This window comes from Gracilinanus agilis, chromosome 2, assembly GCF_016433145.1.
Source record: "Gracilinanus agilis isolate LMUSP501 chromosome 2, AgileGrace, whole genome shotgun sequence".
In the NCBI taxonomy this organism is placed as follows: domain Eukaryota; kingdom Metazoa; phylum Chordata; class Mammalia; order Didelphimorphia; family Didelphidae; genus Gracilinanus; species Gracilinanus agilis.
Window position 1 is genome coordinate 509,733,615 of NC_058131.1, and position 18,560 is coordinate 509,752,174.

At 37.9% G+C, this 18,560-nt stretch overlaps 1 protein-coding gene across 1 annotated transcript in view; it reads right to left on the reverse strand.

The window, feature by feature from the left end:
• The window catches only part of LOC123234050 (cation channel sperm-associated protein subunit beta-like), a 168,612-nt gene that overhangs the window by 101,847 nt on the left and 48,205 nt on the right, over positions 1-18,560 (reverse strand). The window contains exon 6 of the mRNA XM_044660001.1: positions 8,456-8,605. Coding sequence (XP_044515936.1) covers positions 8,456-8,605 — 150 coding nt within the window. The remainder of the gene's footprint in view (positions 1-8,455; positions 8,606-18,560) is intronic.

Below are 18,560 nucleotides of genomic sequence, written 5' to 3' on the forward strand. Positions count from 1 at the left end.
CTTACAATTATTTACAACACTAATCAAATTATTATCAACACCAAGTAAATCATTATCAATTTTAGTCAAATTATCACAAACAGTAGTTAAATCACTACTAAAAGTAAGTAAAGTACTATTAACAGTAGGTAAATTACCAGTACCATCAATAACACCACCTAATTTAGTTAATTTAGCACTAGCACCAATAAAAGTGTCATTAATTCCCTTTAAATTATCATTTATATTGATTAAATTATCACTGATTCCATTTTAATTAGCATTAATGCCAATCAAATCATCACCATTATTAATTAAATCCTTATTACTACCAATTAAATCATTATTAACACCAAGTGTACCATTATCCATAATCACATTATCTTTTACACATACAATTTCATCAATATTCACTTTATTCCCATTTATTTGATTAATTACTTCTGAATTTTGGCCACACCTTCATAATGAAGCTGTCCCTCCATTCTGGTTACCATGATTCATATTCCCTGTAACAACATGGCTGTACTTTGGTCTCATACCAGTTCTTATGTAATCTTGCATTTGTTATATTAAAATGAAGATCTGCTATCTCTTAGCTGTATTGGTAGATGGAGTACAAAGAGAGGATAGGATGACACCTCTCTCTCCTATAACAGTTGCCCAGGTAGGATCCTTTAGGTCAATGGATGATATCCCTTCAGGACCCACCTGGGGTTAATTGGTATTATTAAATTGGGCTCTTCAGCTTGGTAACGCTGGTAATCTGACTGCATGACTCCCTTCCCAAATAATCTATGAATAATCAATTCAGGAAGGTACTTTAAAACTTTAAATATATCTGGCAAAAGATAATGGGAAAGAGGTATTAGGAGACCCTACTTTAAATTGATACTAATAAATCTCTAACTGCAGGCAAATGAAAGAATCAAGATGACAGCTTCTCTCTGGTACAGCCTGGTCAGGGCTAAACCAGAGCAGGCAAACTGCTGTGAAATCTTCAGCTTCTTCTTCAGTAGATCTTAAGCCTAATCAGTTGAGATTTCCACCCTTTGTCCACCCTCTTCTTCTTCTCCTGCCCACTTCCGGGATCCCTTCCAGGCCCTGGGCAGCCTAGATGACTAAGATGATTACTTCCTAATATCTAGGGGCAGTAGAAACAGAGATGGTGGTCTAATACAAATTGATGAAGGTACAGGAAACACAGGAGGAGCTTGCAGGATTGAGTTTGCAAGTCTCTCTTTCCCAAAGACCAGGATCCACACTCATTTCCAGCCTCAGGGACAGGTAAAAGACTCCAGAACCTCTGTCAGGGTTCTCAACTGCTCTCTCCTGAGTCCGCATGCCTCTCTGGGAACATTCCATCCAACTGATTCACCTGTCAATCAACAGTGAACTTGAAGCTCCCAGAGATTCAATATAACACATTGTGTTCATATTCGGGGCTTGTATCCCTTGGCAACAAGCATTTTGACATTCAAAACTATTCTGTTGACCAAAACCATGATTATTACTGTTGTTACCATACCAGTTATTTCCTCTAATGTTGCTATTGTTGTAGTCATAATTTCTGTTGTTTCTCTGCCTAGCAAATTGACCCTTAAAACTACATTCCTTCACAAAATGTCCAATGCGATTGCATAAAAACATCTCTTAGGCCCTTGGTATCTATTGCTATTATTATTATTATTATTATTATTATTATTATTATTATTATTATTATTCCTATAGGTGGTATTTTTCCTGTCAGATGGTTGTACTGCCCTCAGTGCTGCTACAAGCCTTGATGTCACCTATCTCCTCCTCTTTCACCCTGTTATTTTCTTCTTTTAATTGCTTATGGAGACTTTCAATCAACATATCTTTGTCTTCAGAGGATCTATCCTTCTCCTTTGCATATACATAAGTAGCTTTCTGCTTTAATTGGTCTAAGAAAAGCAACTCCCAATTGGGGCAATAATCCAGAAAAAATTTCCTGACATTAGGGACAGAATTTTGCACAAAAATCCTTTTAATGTGCTCTACTGTACTCTCTTCCCAAGTGTTGAGCCCTAAGTGTGTCTTTGCAGCCTCAATCACTTGGTCAAAGAACAAAGCTGGTGTTTCTTGACCAGTATGCCTTGTTTTCTCAAATTTACTCCAGGCATTGGGACAATGGGAGTTATTCTCCATAGCCTTTAGAACAGATTTGCGGAGTGTATTTAAATCCATTTTTCATAATTTTCTGGCTACGAGGTCAATCCTTGGGTTGTTCTTGTTTCCCCAATAAACTTATCCTGGTCTCTCTTAGATACACTTGTCCCAAAACAAAATGGAAATCATTGAAGTCTGGGTTGTACATTTTAATGACAGACCACATTTCCTTTATCAACTTGCTAGGTTCATCAAAGAAAGTAGGTGACCTTTTCTTAATTGCCTCAGTATCTTCAGCCTTGAACCTTGTGTGTTGCTATATGTGGAATATGTTGTTGTCCCAAATGATCAGTAAATCTCTTAAAGGTAGCAGAGGAATTGGTTGACTTTCACTCTCTAGGGCCATTTGCTCTTGTTCTAATTTGGTTTTCCCACCAGCCATATTACCAGATACATCCCCTTGATGTTCTTGTGCAAAACCATAAGCATCACCAGTTTGCATGTACATTTCTAAATTGTCTATTTTAGCCTGAATCAATTTTAATAATTGCTTCATTTCTGAATCTCTAAAACACCAGGTAACCACAATCTTGCAACAATAACCAATACAAAAAAAAATCCAGCTTGTATATGATGTAAACAGTTAAAACAATAATAGGTGTATGTGCTTTAATATCCAGAATAGTTATAGTAAGAACAGGTTGGGCTATCTCAAAATTCAATACAACTTTTCAATACTTGGGTATGATCTTGAACCAAAGTATGGTATAAATAATATCCCTTGCCATAATCCCAATAACAAATAATGCAATCTTCAATCACCATTTTCTCAAACATAAACACAATAGACGAGGGGTTGGCAACGTATGGCTCTCAAGCCATATCTGGCTCTTTTGAGGGCCAGATATGGCTTTTTCTGCAGGAGCCATAAAGTCAATTTTTTTTTTCAGGCACTGTTACAGGAGCGCACACTGTTACAGGAGCGCGAACTGTGAGCACTGTACGGCTCTCACAAAATTACATTTTAAAAAATATGGCATTTATGCTCTCATGGCCAAAAAGGTTACCGACCCCTGCAATAGACCATTGGTATACCAATACAGGTGTGTTATTAGCCACAATGGAAAGACTAAAGACTAATATCTAATACAATTACAACAATATTCCTATAACACCAATTTATAATGAAACAGAATGATACAAACAGTAAAAAGCAAAAAAAAAAAAATGGAGAAAAACCCTTTCTCTGGGGCTATTTAAGCCTTTGTAGTAAATTGGCTGCACATAGAGATATCTGTACTAAAAATATATCTAGACTAGAAAGTCATCTTGACATAACTGAAAAGAGATACCAGGTTTTGTAAGATATTATGGTATGTAAGGAGAAATGCTCATTCAATTGTCCTAGGTAAGAGGAAATCTAAATGACCCAGCTTTACTGAGAGACCCTGGTCTCCCTCAATAAACCTGTTATTGGCCTGGAGCTTTGCTTCTTTGTTCTCTTTAATATTGGTCAAAAAATATTCATCACAGAATCAGACTAAAGCAAACTTTTTTCACTTTCTTTCTGAATTTGTTTTTTTTTATTTCCCTTCACAAAAAAAAAATTAATATAGAAATTTTTTCACATGATTGCATACGTAAGATCTATATTGGATTATTTACCATCTCACTGCAGAGGAGTGGTGAGGGAGGGGGGAAGAGAATTCAAGACTCAGAATTTAAAAATGCAAATGTTAAAAATTGTTTTTATATGTAATTAGGAGAAAAATAAAGCCTAAAAATGTTAAAAGTAAAAGAAATGAGAAAATAGTATCATCTATCATTTTTTTTCCATTCTGTTTGTCTGGCCTACCCAGGTGGGGTCCCTCTCAATCTGAAGTCACTGTTATGAGTAAGATTAGATTAGCTAGTTATTAGGTATTGATTATATATTGATTAGGAAGTACCTAGCAGGAAGGAGCTGGAGCTGGGAATTCCAGGTTGGAATGAAGGAGGAGGAAGTCTATCTGTGTTCTGTGTGTGGACTCCATGAGTGGTAGGCAAAAACTGTTGCCAGCCTGGGAGACCTCAGTGCAAAGGACACCCTATTTCCTGTTTTCCCCTGGATCCTGCATGGTGTGGCATCTAAAAAGGACAAGATCTACAAATCTAAGAGAAGAGGTGAAATTGGAGTTCTGGCTTACTGCTTGGTTCCTGAGACAACTTTAGCTCCTGGCATCCAGAGATCATCAGTGGATTGCAGTGAGAAATCCCAAAGCCACAAACCCTAGCTGTACTCAAGCCTGGCAGGTTCCAGGTATGAGGCAGAAACCAAAAGACTCCAGTATAGCTCCTTGGGCCCTGTTAGTTAGATAGCTTAGATTAGTGTAGTTGAATAAGTCCTTCCCTGTCCCTTTGGGTTTTGTTATTAGGTGTTAAGATTTTAGAGTAGTCATTCCTATCCCTCCTTTTAGTTGTTTCTAATTAAAACCCAATTTCACCTTGTTACCTTGTCAGTTAATTCAAGGCCTCTGGCCAGAGTGACAGTTGGCTGTTATTTTTTCAGTTGGGAGTGGTGTAGCTGTACAAGACTTCAGTGTTCAGTTTTAGTCTCTCTTACATCCCACAAACCCCATAGTTGATTTTTAATATCCCTGGTGACCCCATTACTTATATTTTCCTACATCACATAAGGGTGTCTTTTAAAAGAACTTTAACTAAATCATCCTACAGTCTGTATCTGATTAGATTTAGGACATCTTCAGCCTCAGATGAATGGGAATGAATGATTGATCTCAAGTTGTGAAATATCAGTACCATCCCTTTCTATGGGAACAACTAAATAAATCTTTACTCTAAAGTTGTCTTTTCCCCTCATTTTTGAAGAGATACAGAGAAAGCTAAGCACACATCAGAAATCAAAGACTTCATAGTGTAATTTATTCCCTGGGGTACTTGGGCATCAGAACATCACAGACCTCTCCACCTAGAATTGACTACCACTCTTGCTTTCAGACTCAGATAGTAACTATAGAGAGGCAATGGTAGAACCTTTTGTGCTCTGAGATGGCAGAGTGACCTTTGGTACTGGCTTGACTTTTTCTCTGACTAGTTGATGGTTCTCTAAAAACAAATAGATTAATCTGACATAACTTCAATTATCAATAGTTATTTCCTTCTTGTTGACATATGGGTGGTTCCATTATTTGATATAATTTTATATTTATTATGCCTGGTGCCTTCTCTTTGTCTTCTGGAAGACACTATTTATGAAATATAGAAATGAAGTTTGAAAAATCTATGCCTTTCATTTTTCAAACGGCTCATATTTTTTGCTTTCTTTCTATGTGTCCACCTCTGCTATGAAGCAAAAAAAAAAAAAAAAAAAAAGGATATGTATAGACATTGTCTGGATAAACTTGTCAAGTTCTTCACATCAGCAGTCTGCTCAATCAATCAATCAATCAACATTTGTTAAGCACTTACTATATGCTAGGCACTGTTAAAGTGCCAAGGATATAAAGAGACAAAAGTCAGTCACTGCTCATAAGGAGCTAAAAATTGAATGGAGGAGATAACATGCAAACAAATACAAACAAACCAAGCTATATGCAGGATGAATTGGAAAAAAATTAAAAGACATAAAACACAGGAATTAAGAGGAGTTTGGAAGGGCTTCTTGAGGAAGATGGGATTTTAGATGGGATTTAAAAGAAACAAGGTATTTGGAACAGAGGAAGGAGAGCTCCAGATCTGGTGCCAAAAGACGTGTCCTGTTCATAGGATACAGTATGAGTGGATCAAGAAATACTTGTTAAGAAGTGAAGGGGACTCATTCTGGTGTGCAATCCCCCTCTTCACTCCTCCTACCTTTTTTTCTTTTCTTTGTCTTTTCTACACACCTGCTACATAGAATAGGTCAGGAAGTATTAGATCAAGAACAATCTTCCCCCATTGTTCCCCCCTCATCATCCTGTCACATAGGCTAAATCTACCCTACATCTTGGCTTGAGGTATATATAATATAAGGCTGATTGGGTTTTGAGAGGTGTACATGAGCACAGAAGAGGGTCAGAATTGGTTTGAGGAAGCTGATCACAAGCAAGAAGGAGGACAGGATTCGATATTAGATTGTGAGCCCCTCTGATGCAAGAGGAAAATCCCTCCCCACTTTGAAACTATGCTTAAATTAACTGCCTCAAATTTAGCAGGTGCCTCCCAATTGAGTTATATCTCAGTTGCAGAGGTCCTCTTTTGGAAGAGAAATAAAACCAGTTTGCTGCTTTGTAATGTGAGTCTTTTTTTTTCACTTTGAGGCAGTGGGCTTGCATCTCACACAGTTGCGGACTCTGCTGGGATCCTACCAGGATCCACCCTGGCAGTTGTGGCCTGAGACAAAGGGAATTAGGCACCCCACCACCCATTGTGTGGTGATTCTCTGAGGGGTGGTGGTGGGCTGCCCTGGGGAGGGATTCTTAAGACATTTGAGATACAAATGAGCAATCCTTTGAGTGGCAACCTAGACAACCTGTGAGCACACACATAAAAAGTAAATTATATACAGGATTAATAGCAAATAATTAAGAGAGGGAAGGCCCCCAAACTAAAAATGAGTAGGAGAAGTCTTCTAGTAAAGGAGAAAATTTTAGTTAGGACTAATATTTTGTACATTTGTAAAATAACTCCAATATTTTGCATTACTGTTAAAATGGCAACAACTGCATACTCTGTTCACATTGTAACCTATGAAGTTTGCTGTATGAAGCAGAATCTCTTGGGACTATTGTTATATTGAAGCTATGGGAGCTGAGAGTCCACACCGTTCATTGACAGGTGAAGACCATTGGATCTCAGAATGTTCCCAGAGGCCATGAGGACAGGGGAGAAAGCGGTTGGCCTGAGGGGTATAAATACCCTGGCAACCTTAACAGGGGGTTCTTTTCCATTTCCTTTGGACCTGAGATCTATAGACCCTGGTCTATTGGGATCTGAGGCTTGCTTGATTCAACCTTGCAAGAACTCCTGTCTTGTACCTCATTAACAGTTGCCAACCTGTATCCAGACCGTGAAACCTCTTATTCTTCTGTCCCCTAGATATTTAGGTATCCAAACCAGCCTTAGGCATCTAGGTTTCCCAGGGCTCGGGAAGGATCTGGGAATTGGGCAGGAGAAGAAGAAGAGGGTGGATAGAGTGGTACCTGAAGGCTGTAAAGGCATAACATCTAGCGAGGAGAAGAAGAAGCTGAAAGACATCAAACAACAGCTTGCTTGCTCTGGTTTGGCTGTGGCCAGGCTGAGCCAGAGGAGCTAGAACAAGCCAGAATCACTCACCTGCCTACAGCACTGAGGGATTAGTTTATTATCAAAATTAATTTAGGGTTTCCCTATTCCTCTTCCCATTTCCTAATATTTCTTCCTTGTTAAATATTTATAAAACTCTTCAAGTACCTTCCTAGAGTGGTTGTTTCATCACTTCTCTGGGAAGGGAGCAACGCAGTCAGATAAACATGTCCAAGACTAATAGAGCCCAATATCCATCATCAATCAACCCCAGGTGGGACCTGAAGGGATACCATCTACTGACCTGAAGGATCCTGCCTGGGCACAGTTATAAAGGAGGGAGGTGTTACAATATCTAGTTAGGTGGCAAGACTCAGGTGATCTTGCACTAGCCACATATCTGAACTACCACTGCTGTCACCCAAATCAAGAGTGGTAGTATCCAGTTTACCCTTACTCTACCCCTTTATTTATAACACTATAAATTGGGCTACTGTTCTTTCCTGTACTGGATGCTGGTCCTGCTGGTACATCTGCAATTTACTATGTATGAGATAATGCCAACAGTTTCAACAGAGTATAGTGCTTAATAACACCAAAGTGAAAGGAGATACAGATTACTAGGAAGATTAGGGTGGTGGATATGGAGATTCATACAGGACTGTATGCCTCAGTCCTATTGCTTCTACACTCTGAACAAAAAAGCCTCCCACCTATGAGACCATGAGCTTGGCTCATTTACTTCCTTGAATGTTGTGGAGTTGTAAGTTATTAATTGGATGTTCAAATTAATACCTTTATCTAGAACCAAACACAACTGAAAAAAGTTGCTTCATCTTTTCTTTTGAGAATTCAGGTAGCAATATATTCAGATGTAGACTGGACAGAAGGTTATACTGTCATACAATGTCCCACTTCTCCCTTTATTAGTAAATATCTGACCAGTGAAATCTTTCTGGCATGATCAGTTTTACTATGTATTCTTAAACCACAGTAATGGAATTAAAAGGTAAAATAATTTTCTTGTAAAAATTAGCTATTTTCTAACTATGTATACTGAAAATTAAAAGCATAAACTTACCCTGAACGTTTTGATTACATACGACACCAATTATCACCACATCATTAGCACAGGGACATTTTCCCATCCTAATCCTTACCACATTGGGAAGTATTTCACGAAATTGTTCATTAGTAATGGATTCCCCAAGACTCCACTGAAGAATAGGTTCTATGAAGTAACAACATTCTGTTATTAATATCTATACTATATTTGTGAAAATGATACATTTTGATATCTTTAAAAACGTATAGGGATAATATATTGACTAAAGGGATTCTCTACCTGGAGGTCCCTCCCAGTAACACCTCAATCTTAATAGGTGTGTAGGGGTTAAAAATGGTTTGACTAAATTTAAAAAAGGCTGTTGTGATCACCATTTATAAAAATTAAAGTCAGTAGACTGTTTAGTAGCTTTATTTACAGCAAGATAGAGATATTAAAGTAGGAAATATAGGAAGGAGGTAGAAAATATTGTTGAGCTAAAAATACCCTAAATCCTAATCCTAGTGCCTCCATATAGCGAATGTGAATCCAAATCTCACCAATCCATGAGAGTGTTTCCAGTCAGGCATTCCAATAACCAAAAACCAATGCCTGAGCCACAAAGGGAAGTCTCTTGTGCCAAGGAGGCAAGAGACTCACCCAAGTAAGCATCCCTCTTCAGCCCAAGTCTCCAATATAGGAAGCCAAATCTTTACCAGAATCCAAAGTCTGGATCAGGAAGCCAAAATCCAAAGAGTCAAAAGACGCTGAAAACCACTGAGAACCCTCAGCACACATGAGGCCAAGACCACCAAGAATTCCACCAGAGCTCACACTCCCAAGGCTAAGAGCTGCCAAGTTTTAAGAACTAGAATAAAGACCCTGAATCTCTCTCAGGCTCCTGCTTATATACAGTTTTCTCCACTCATCAGCTGTTTGGGGGTGGAGGGTGGAGCATGGTGGTGGGGGGAGGGCAGTGTTTCTGAGGGTGAGAACTCTCTTTGTTAGTGACTTACTAAATGTTAAGAAGGGGTACTTCAAGTTCCCGAATAATTAACTTAAAATAGACAAAGGGAATAAAAATTCTGTTTAACAGGTGCAAAATTAAACTTTTTCTTCTTAACTAATCTGTCAGTCAGTAAATATTTATGAAGCTTTTACTATGTGCCAGACATAAAGCCAATTGGTAAGGAAACAGAGAATAGCCAAAAAAAGAAAGAAACACAGTTCTTGTTCTTGAGAAGTTCACAATCTAATGAAAGAGAGAATATGAAAATAACTAGGTTGATACAAAAATATAAAGAAAGGATGGAAAGTAATCCAAGAGGGAAAGTTTACTAGAAATTGGATTTTAAAAGAAGTTAGAAGAAATAAGAGGTAAATTTGATGAGTTATAGCACTCCATATGGGAGAGTCACCTCTACAGCAAAGATATGGAACATGGAGTATTGTTGTTGACAACTGCAAGTAGGCCAATTTAGGTGAATTGTAGAGTGCATGGAAGGGAATAAACTGTAAGAATCATGGAAATATAAGTAGGTGTCAAGTTGTGAATAGCTTTAAATGCCAAACAGAAAAAAAAAATCTATTTTAACCTGGAAAATAAGAGGGAGCCACCGGAACTCACTGAGTAGAGTCTGATCTGCACTTTTAAAAAAAATTGTCTTGGCAACTGAGTGGAGAACAGATTGGAATAAAGATAGATGAGTCAAGGAAACTATTAGAAAGCTATTGCAATGATCCAGGGAAAGAGTGAGTCTATTGTAGGTGCTTAATATTTATTTGATTAATGAGGGCTTGAACTAAAACTGTGGCTGAAGGGGACATGTATGAAACATGTGAAAGTAGAAAAAATAACAAGAATGAACATTAATGCTGAGTTAAGGGGAATGGGATTGAGTTTAATACCAAGGCTGTGAGCCTGGGAAGGCTGGGAGGATAGTTGTGCTTACAAAGTTACTAGGGAAATTTGGAAGAGGGGAAGGTTTAAAGAGGAAGATAATAAATTCTGTTTTCCTTGTGCTGAGTTTAAATGCCTTTTGGAATACCAATTTGATATAAAAAAGCATTTGATAATGTTTGTAACTCAAAAGAAAGACTAAATCTTACTATAATACAGGAATTTCAACAAATAAATTATCTTAAAACATGATGGGGCAGTAACAGAAAAGAACAAAAAGTAACTGATGCACGTTCAAGGAGAATGCAAAGAAGGTTCCAAATATACTGGATGTGGTGAACTTAGGCAGACATAGATGAATCCATGCACAGGATAGATAAGCACAAATAAGTCATGATTTTCTTCACTAGAGGGAATGCACAAGTGTATCAAAGTGTGTGTATTATGTAATTTTAGTCAACAGACATTGTTTATTAGTCTTGGATTCTAGAACAGTATTATAAGGGCTTTTTCTGATTTCTCCTAAAATTTATTTTAAATTAACAAATCTATATTAATACATTTTATTTGAAAGGTGTTGAGCTCAAACCTTCTAAATTGTATTCTCTTTTGTACCAATAAATGCATTTAAGTCTATAAAATTTCATCTAAATACTACTTTAGCTAACTATATTTTTATAGATAATATCTGTACTGTCTTCATATTTGATAGAGTTGATATGGAAAATGAGAAAAGCAAATAATACATTGCATATGCTATATATAGGTACGTATATTATAAATATATTTCAAGTACACATGGAACATACATAAGTAATCATTTGAGAGTCAGAAAAGTCATCAAATACATATAAAAAAAGAGAAACATTACACACTTTACTTATAGAACATAATGGCTAAGAAATATTTTTGAGAGAAATCAACAAAACTATTTTAAAGAGATTGATGCAAGATTAGATCTCAGGAGAGAGATAAAAGTTACATACCTGGATTTGGGAATTTTCTTCATCATGATATTAAACGTATTTGATGTGGTGAGGTCACCAAAGGAGTGAATGAAAGGAAAGGGAAGGGAGCCCAGGAAGGTGACCAGAGATATTCTCACTTATAGAGAGGTGGTCAGGAATAATCCAACAATGGAGATTAAGGAAATAGTCAAACAAGTAGGGAGAGAAGCAGAAGAAATTACTGTCATAAACTCCCAGGGAAGAAAGATTATTCATGAAAAGGGGATGGTTAACAATGTCAAAGACTGCAGGGTGGTCAAGAGGGAGGAAAACTGAGAAAAATTAATTTGATTTAGCAATTTTTAGAGATTACTGGTAACCTTGGAGAAAGGAGTTTCAATCAAGGGGCAGAGATAAATGGGAAAAGAATGAAAAATGAATGGGAGGTGAGAAAATGATGGTAGGCACTTTAGAGTTTGTTTGTTTTTAGAATGGGGGTGGGGATGGGAATCTGGACAGGTTTATAGGCAATGGGAAAAGAATCATAGGACAAAAAAATTAAAGATTATAGAAATGGAGGGATATTCAAAGGGTTAAGCTCCCAGAAGAGAGAGGAGGGATATATTAAAGGCATCATCATAGGGACTGACCTCTGGGAAAAAGGACAAACTATTCCTGAGACGTTAAAGCAAAGGAGAGAATGAGAGATAGTGTTAAAAGATATGAGGCATAAAATTTGGGATATGTGGAAACTCCTGATTTTCTCTCTACAGTATGAGGAGATTTACCACAGATGCCTTGGGGAGGATGTTAGTAAAGGGATTATCACATAGCATTGGTGCCCCAAGTGAGATTAGATGACAAATTTGTTGAGTGGGGTGGGGGGATAATTCATATTAGGGTGGTATGATTTCCTCCAACAGTTTTGGAGTTTTTAAAAAGGATAAGCAGTGATAGGATAAAGGGTAGAGGACAGTATAAAGTTGAACTATTCAACCATGTCATCAAAATTGCAAATGAAGTAAATTAGGCCAGAGTATAGGTAAAATATAGAGAAAGCAGAGAGTGGCAGAGTTATTAATAGTTGTGGTGAAGGAAAAGAATTGGATTTGGAGGGACAAGATACAAGAAGATATTAGGGAATAGGAGGTTATGGTCTGAGAGGAACTTGAGAGCTTTGAGTCAGCGGTGAAATATCTGGGGTTAGGACCAGGTAAAGGATATGATCATCCATCTGTGTGTCCAAGTTAAATTTGTCATAGGAAATAAGGAATTTGATGAATTTGGAAACCAAAGTGGACTTTAATAAGAATTTTCTGGGGAATGTGGATTCCCGTGATTGCAAGATTATGGAAAGAAATTTAATATGAAGGGCTGTTAGCAACAAAATGATATTACGCAGGGCATATTGGAAGGGAGAATAAGAACAGGTTTAGGGTTATGGAAATTTGTAGTATTGTGAGAAGATAGGGATATGGAAATAAGAAATTGTACAGCTCCTGGGGGTTTAAAGGGTTTGATTTTTTGATGGTTATTGAAATAGGGTTGAGAGTAAGAAGATCTTTATCAAAGATTAATCAGGAATTGGATAGAATTCTCTCATCCTAAATAAGATAAAATTTTGTGACTATCAATTTTGAATCAATATCAGATATGAACTGTCAAAAGACCAAAGTTAATCTTAGCCTGGAGTACTCTGATTAGCTTTTCTTTGTCAGTTCTCAGGTGGGTGTGGTAGCAGAGGCTTACTAGTCATCACACTTTGATAGATGGGATCAGAGAACTGGAATGGAAGTACGAATGAATGAATATGTATTTATTAAATACCTACTATATCCCAGGCACTGTGCTATGCAATAATTTAAGTATATATGTGAGACTATCCTGAGATTCCAAAGGAGAGGATAATGTCATTCTTAGAAGGCTTTAGTAGTCTTCTAGTATTAAAGATGTCATTGTGTTGAACTCGCATTCCCCCTTGGATTTTACCAAGTGTCCTTTCATATATTTTGCCTATCTGTATATGTTCCCTACATAGGTGTCACCCATATATGCTGTCATCACACATGCTCTTTGCAAGTGTGTTTTCCTAAATAATATAACTTGTTGTAGAATATAATATGGAGGGGGCAGCTGGGTAGCTCAGTGGATTGAGAGCCAGGCCTAGAGACAGGAGGTCCTAGGTTCAAACCCGGCCTCAGCCACTTCCCAGCTGTGTGACCCTGGGCAAGTCACTTGACCCCCATTGCCCACCCTTACCACTCCCCCACCTATGAGACAATACACTGAAGTACAAGGGTTTAAAAAAAAAAGAATATAATATGGAATGGGGGGATGAAAGGGGAGATCTTTTCTTTTCACCTTGTGCTGTTTGATTAATTGCCTTGTTTTGAATGACTGTTTCCTGTGGCTGATTAGGACTATCAATTTTGAATCAATATCAGATAATAAAGTCAAAAGGCCAAAGTTGTTGATAAAAAGAACTGTGGGAAAAAAACAAGTATATGTGCTATGGTTTTAGTGGGTGATTGAACAATCAAGTGTCTGGAAAATTTTTCTAATATCCTAAATCCAAGTCCCAGACTCTACACTCATGAGATTCCTTAAAAGATATAATAGAAGAAAAAAGTTTGTTTGATGACCCTGTAATCATTTATATCAAATGAAACATATAGCAAGAAGAGGAAATAGTACGGTGTAGTGATATGTGTAAATAGAATTAGCTCTAGTCCATTCATAGTCAAAACTCTACCTACCTGAGATGAGGTCATTCCCACCTCCCTTAGTGGGGAGGGGAGACGAGTTACCCACACGTGACAATAAGCAACAAATCAAGAACAAGGGACTGTCCTTTGGGCAGTCCAAATCAGTGCAGAGGCTGCCATTTGTCCACTTGAATTAGAGGTGGACCCATGGGAAGTGGCGAAAGACACTATCTCTTTAAGTATGTTGGTTACTTCCTGTTGAGGGGTTCAGGCTTTGAACTTGGTGCTGAAGGTGCTCAGCTGAGACCTCAGAATGCTTCTACTCTGAATTGTCACGTGGGTAAATTAGGCTGACTTCCTTGGCCTACCTAGGCATTTCCAAACTCTGCCTTAAGTAGGCTTATAACCTCTCTGATTTCTAAAGTCTTGTGGCTTGTAACCTAGTTTAATTAGGCTTTTAAGCCTCTCTCTCCATCCAGGCCTCTCCAGGCCTGGACTGGCCTCTCCCTTTCTCTATTTACCTACCTTTTACCTTCCTAATTGTAAATAAACTACCTTAAACTGGATGCTAACTTGGGTCTATTTTAATTATGGAATCAATCTGAATGATTGATTCCTGGCGGCCACATTTTAAATACATATTTATAAAATACCTAAAATCTCCTTCTTACATTATTGGCAACCACGTTTCGGGCTCGAACTTCCTCAATCTTCTGAAATTTTCTTGAATTCTTCTTTACTTTATAACTATCCCCTAAGTCAACCTTCTCACAGCTCATTTTGGAACTGCGATTGATATAAAGCTGCCAGACTGGTGAGATCAAATAGGGCCCTAAAAAAAGTTCAGCTGGGAGGTTGTTTCCTTGCCTCAGGAAATAAATAACCCAATTAGCTGATCTTTAGTTTCAACTGGGACACACCTTAATAAGGTTTAAAAAAAAAAGCCCTGTTCCTCACAAAAGCAGAAGGTACTAGACTCAGCATATTAGGGTTGTTTTTTTTTGTTTGTTTTGTTTGTTTTGTTTTTTTTTTAGGGAGAGTAAATTTTTAGGCTACAATTAGGCCTTAACCTTGTTTTCTGTTTTATTTCAAAACTACACGTGGCTCTAGTCTTAAAGTCTTAGGTAAAAACTAAGCCTGGTTGGGGACAGATAGAATTAAACCACCCTTTTGCAAAAAGCAGAAGGCAGGTAGTTTTAGCAGTTTTAGCCTCAAGAGAAAGGAGGAGAAAAGTTCCTTTAGATTTTGACACTCCCTATTGCCCCAGGCTAGAAACTCTGTCTACCCTCAAAGAGCCTAACCTCTAGAACTCAGCCTCAGGTCTTCTGCCAGGCAGGAACAAAAGGAAGTCTTAAACCCAAATCAATAAAACTTTAGCCCGACCCTTAGTAAAAGGAAGACCTTATCCACTAGTGACATCTACTGACAATAGTAAGTTATAAACAGATTTATCAATTTTCTGGAACAAAATGTGGTGGTTCCAACCCATTAATGAATTAGTGCACACCAGAGTTCACACTTTAAGAAGATGGATCGAAATTATAGGAGTGACTTTTTTGTCTTTTTTTTTTTTTCGGGTCAGTAGTCCCACAAAATACATTTCAAGGGATATTTCTTGCACTGTATGTAAGTGTGATAGTACTGATTGTAGGTGGAATGGTTTATCTTTACTTCTCCCAAAAGAAACTACCAGAGAAGCTGCATGCCACTAACTCAGAGAGATTGAGTAAAATAGAGAGGAAAATAGAGCATATGGATGAGGGCCAAGAGCAACTGCTGGCTTATATAAAAAACCGTGCTAAGCATTTAAAAAAGAGGAAACAGTTGAGAAAGAAATTCCAACAAAAGAGAGAATTATTCCTCCATACTTCCTCATTTGAGGATTCCTATGAAAGCGCTCCTGACACACCCTCCACTCAACCCATTGATATAGATACTGCCAACCCCTATCCTCAACCCGTCCCCTCTCCCCAACCAATCCTGCCCCCTCCCCAACCCATACCGCCCCATCCTCAGCCCATCCTGTCCCCTCCGCAAGCCATCCAACCCACCCCTCAGCCCCTCCTAGGGACAGTCCCAGCTGCTAATGCTGCAGCCCCCACCCTCTCTGCCTCTCAATGCAGAGCTATTTCCTTTACGAGAAGTACCCACATTTTTTTTTAATTTTTTTTAATTGGAGATTTTTTTTTAAACCCTTGTACTTCTGTGTATCGCCTCATAGGTGGAAGATTGGTAAGGGTGGGCAATGGGGGTCAAGTGACTTGCCCAGGGTCACACAGCTGGGAAGTGGCTGAGGCCGGGTTTGAACCTAGGACCTCCTGTCTCTAGGCCTGACTCTCACTCCACTGAGCTACCCAGCTGCCCCCAGTACCCACTTTTAATACTGAAGGAGACTTGATGTCTGTAAGACACTTTACTCCCCTCAGCCCTGAGGATTTAGCTGGATTTAAAAAAAATATGCCCACTTTTGAAAAAGAACCATTTATAGTTTTAAGAAAATTAGGCAATATATTCCAAACTTATGACCCTAGCTGGCAGGACGTTGAAAATGTTTTAGATGAACTTCTGACAGTTGGTGAGAAAGAGAGGATCATTGCTCGGGCCAATCGTAATAAAGGTAAAGACGTACCTAACTGGCCTCTCATGCAAGAATATTCTAGTGGATGAATATCTATTGTGCAGACTAATACCAGTTGGATAATCAACTCATGAAGATAGCCCAAGAGCATGTATAACCTGAATAGACACAGAAAATGAATAATGATTTTCCCTTGGACTTGAGCAGGAAAATGAACTGGATTGATTTTGAGAAACTACTATTTTTTAATGACTTCAGAATTCTTAATGAAACAAATTTGATTAGTTATTTTACATACATGTCTGACTTTTTTCCCCGCAGGTTAGAATTTTCAGATTCCAAAGAAGTTGAGACTCAAAAAAAAAAAAAAAAAAAAAAAGGACAATAGAAACGTATGATTCAGCTTAAGTAGGTTGCAAAACAAAATGAGGAATCGTGCAGGAGCAGGAGAAATGACCTAAATATTGCCATCAGAGAAATGTATGTCTAGAAATAAGATAGATCAGTCATTTGTCAGGAAATAACTGTATATACATCTTATATGCTCCACTGATATCCATGCAATGTCAAGAAAACTAGAAAGCTACCACTGACATGTTGGGTAGACACCTAGGCAAAGATATATAGGAATGCATGAACTGGCAGTGATAGTATAAGATAGACAGGCATGGGCAGGTTTCAATCTTTATAATCTGAGAGAGTAACTCTGTGGATGAGATCACAGATCCATCAAAATATTAACATATCAAAGTAACATTGATTAACTATTTCTCTTGTCTTTTTTGCCCCCTATGCTGATTAAATTGTATTCCTGAGGTCCACTTAATCAACTGTGGTTTCTTTCTTGATGTGAACCTCTTTCACACAGTCTTAGCCATATATATATATATATATATATCTGTATACATAGATATAGATATATAGATAAAAGTCTTGATTACTTCATATGGTTTCACAGACTGCTACAAACTTCTACCTCTTGGCAGATATCTGCAATTTTACAAAGGGAAATAAAATCTTTGAGTATTTAGGGCTTTGTCCTTTCTTTAAATACAAATAACTATAGTGAACCAGAACTATTTGAGATACATTGTCACTTACATTCTAGTGTATGAAATGTGCATGTACTGGACCCTTTTCTAAGAGCAGATTTGGTAGAAGGTGAGAGAAAGAGAGACAGCATAAGGGTACTGTGTCAAGAGTTCAGAGAAGATAACACTATTAAGGTGACAGAAATTGAAAGTAACATGGGAACAAAAATGTCAAAAATAAGTTTTGTATACTTCATAGCTTTGCCTAGGGTCCACCTAAATCTTCTACACTACACATCTCACTCTAAAACTTTTCAGGTCAGTTTTTCCTAGCTCCTTTGAAACCCCAATAGCAAAAGGTTCCCATGACGGCATTCTGGATGATGAAGGATATTCACAGCATCTGTGGCACCAACCTATAGTACCTGTTCAAGAAATTCATCTGATTATGAGTCCACATCCAAGTACCAGAAGGAGGAGTGCATTGGGCTCATAGCTAAGTTTGTTGTTAATAAAGCTATCAAAATTAGGTCTATAACTCCCTCACTGCCTCTGGATTGATAGCTCCCAAAGTCACTGTCACAATCACTATCAAGGCCTGCTGCTGGTGTTACTCTGTGTGTGCTACACTATGGAATAGCTCCCATTCTATGTCTCAGATCTCTTCTACTGATGTCAAAATTCGTGAAAGCAGCATCAAGCCAACACCATTCCTGTGACTGACCTTGAAGATGTTGCAGATATAGTCAGAAAAAGACATCAGAGTTGAATTAATTAAAAATGAAGATTTTGAGAATATCCCCCTGTTTGGGTCTCCTGAATATGAAGCACTGCAATAAGTATCTGGAACCTCTTTATAATGATTATTGGATAATTAAGAGCCAGAACTGAAACATATTTTTAACTGATGCTTGTGGATGAGTTTATTGATGAATTCCTACCTAGTGAGTGTGTCTGCCCCAGTTTCAGAAAGACTATAT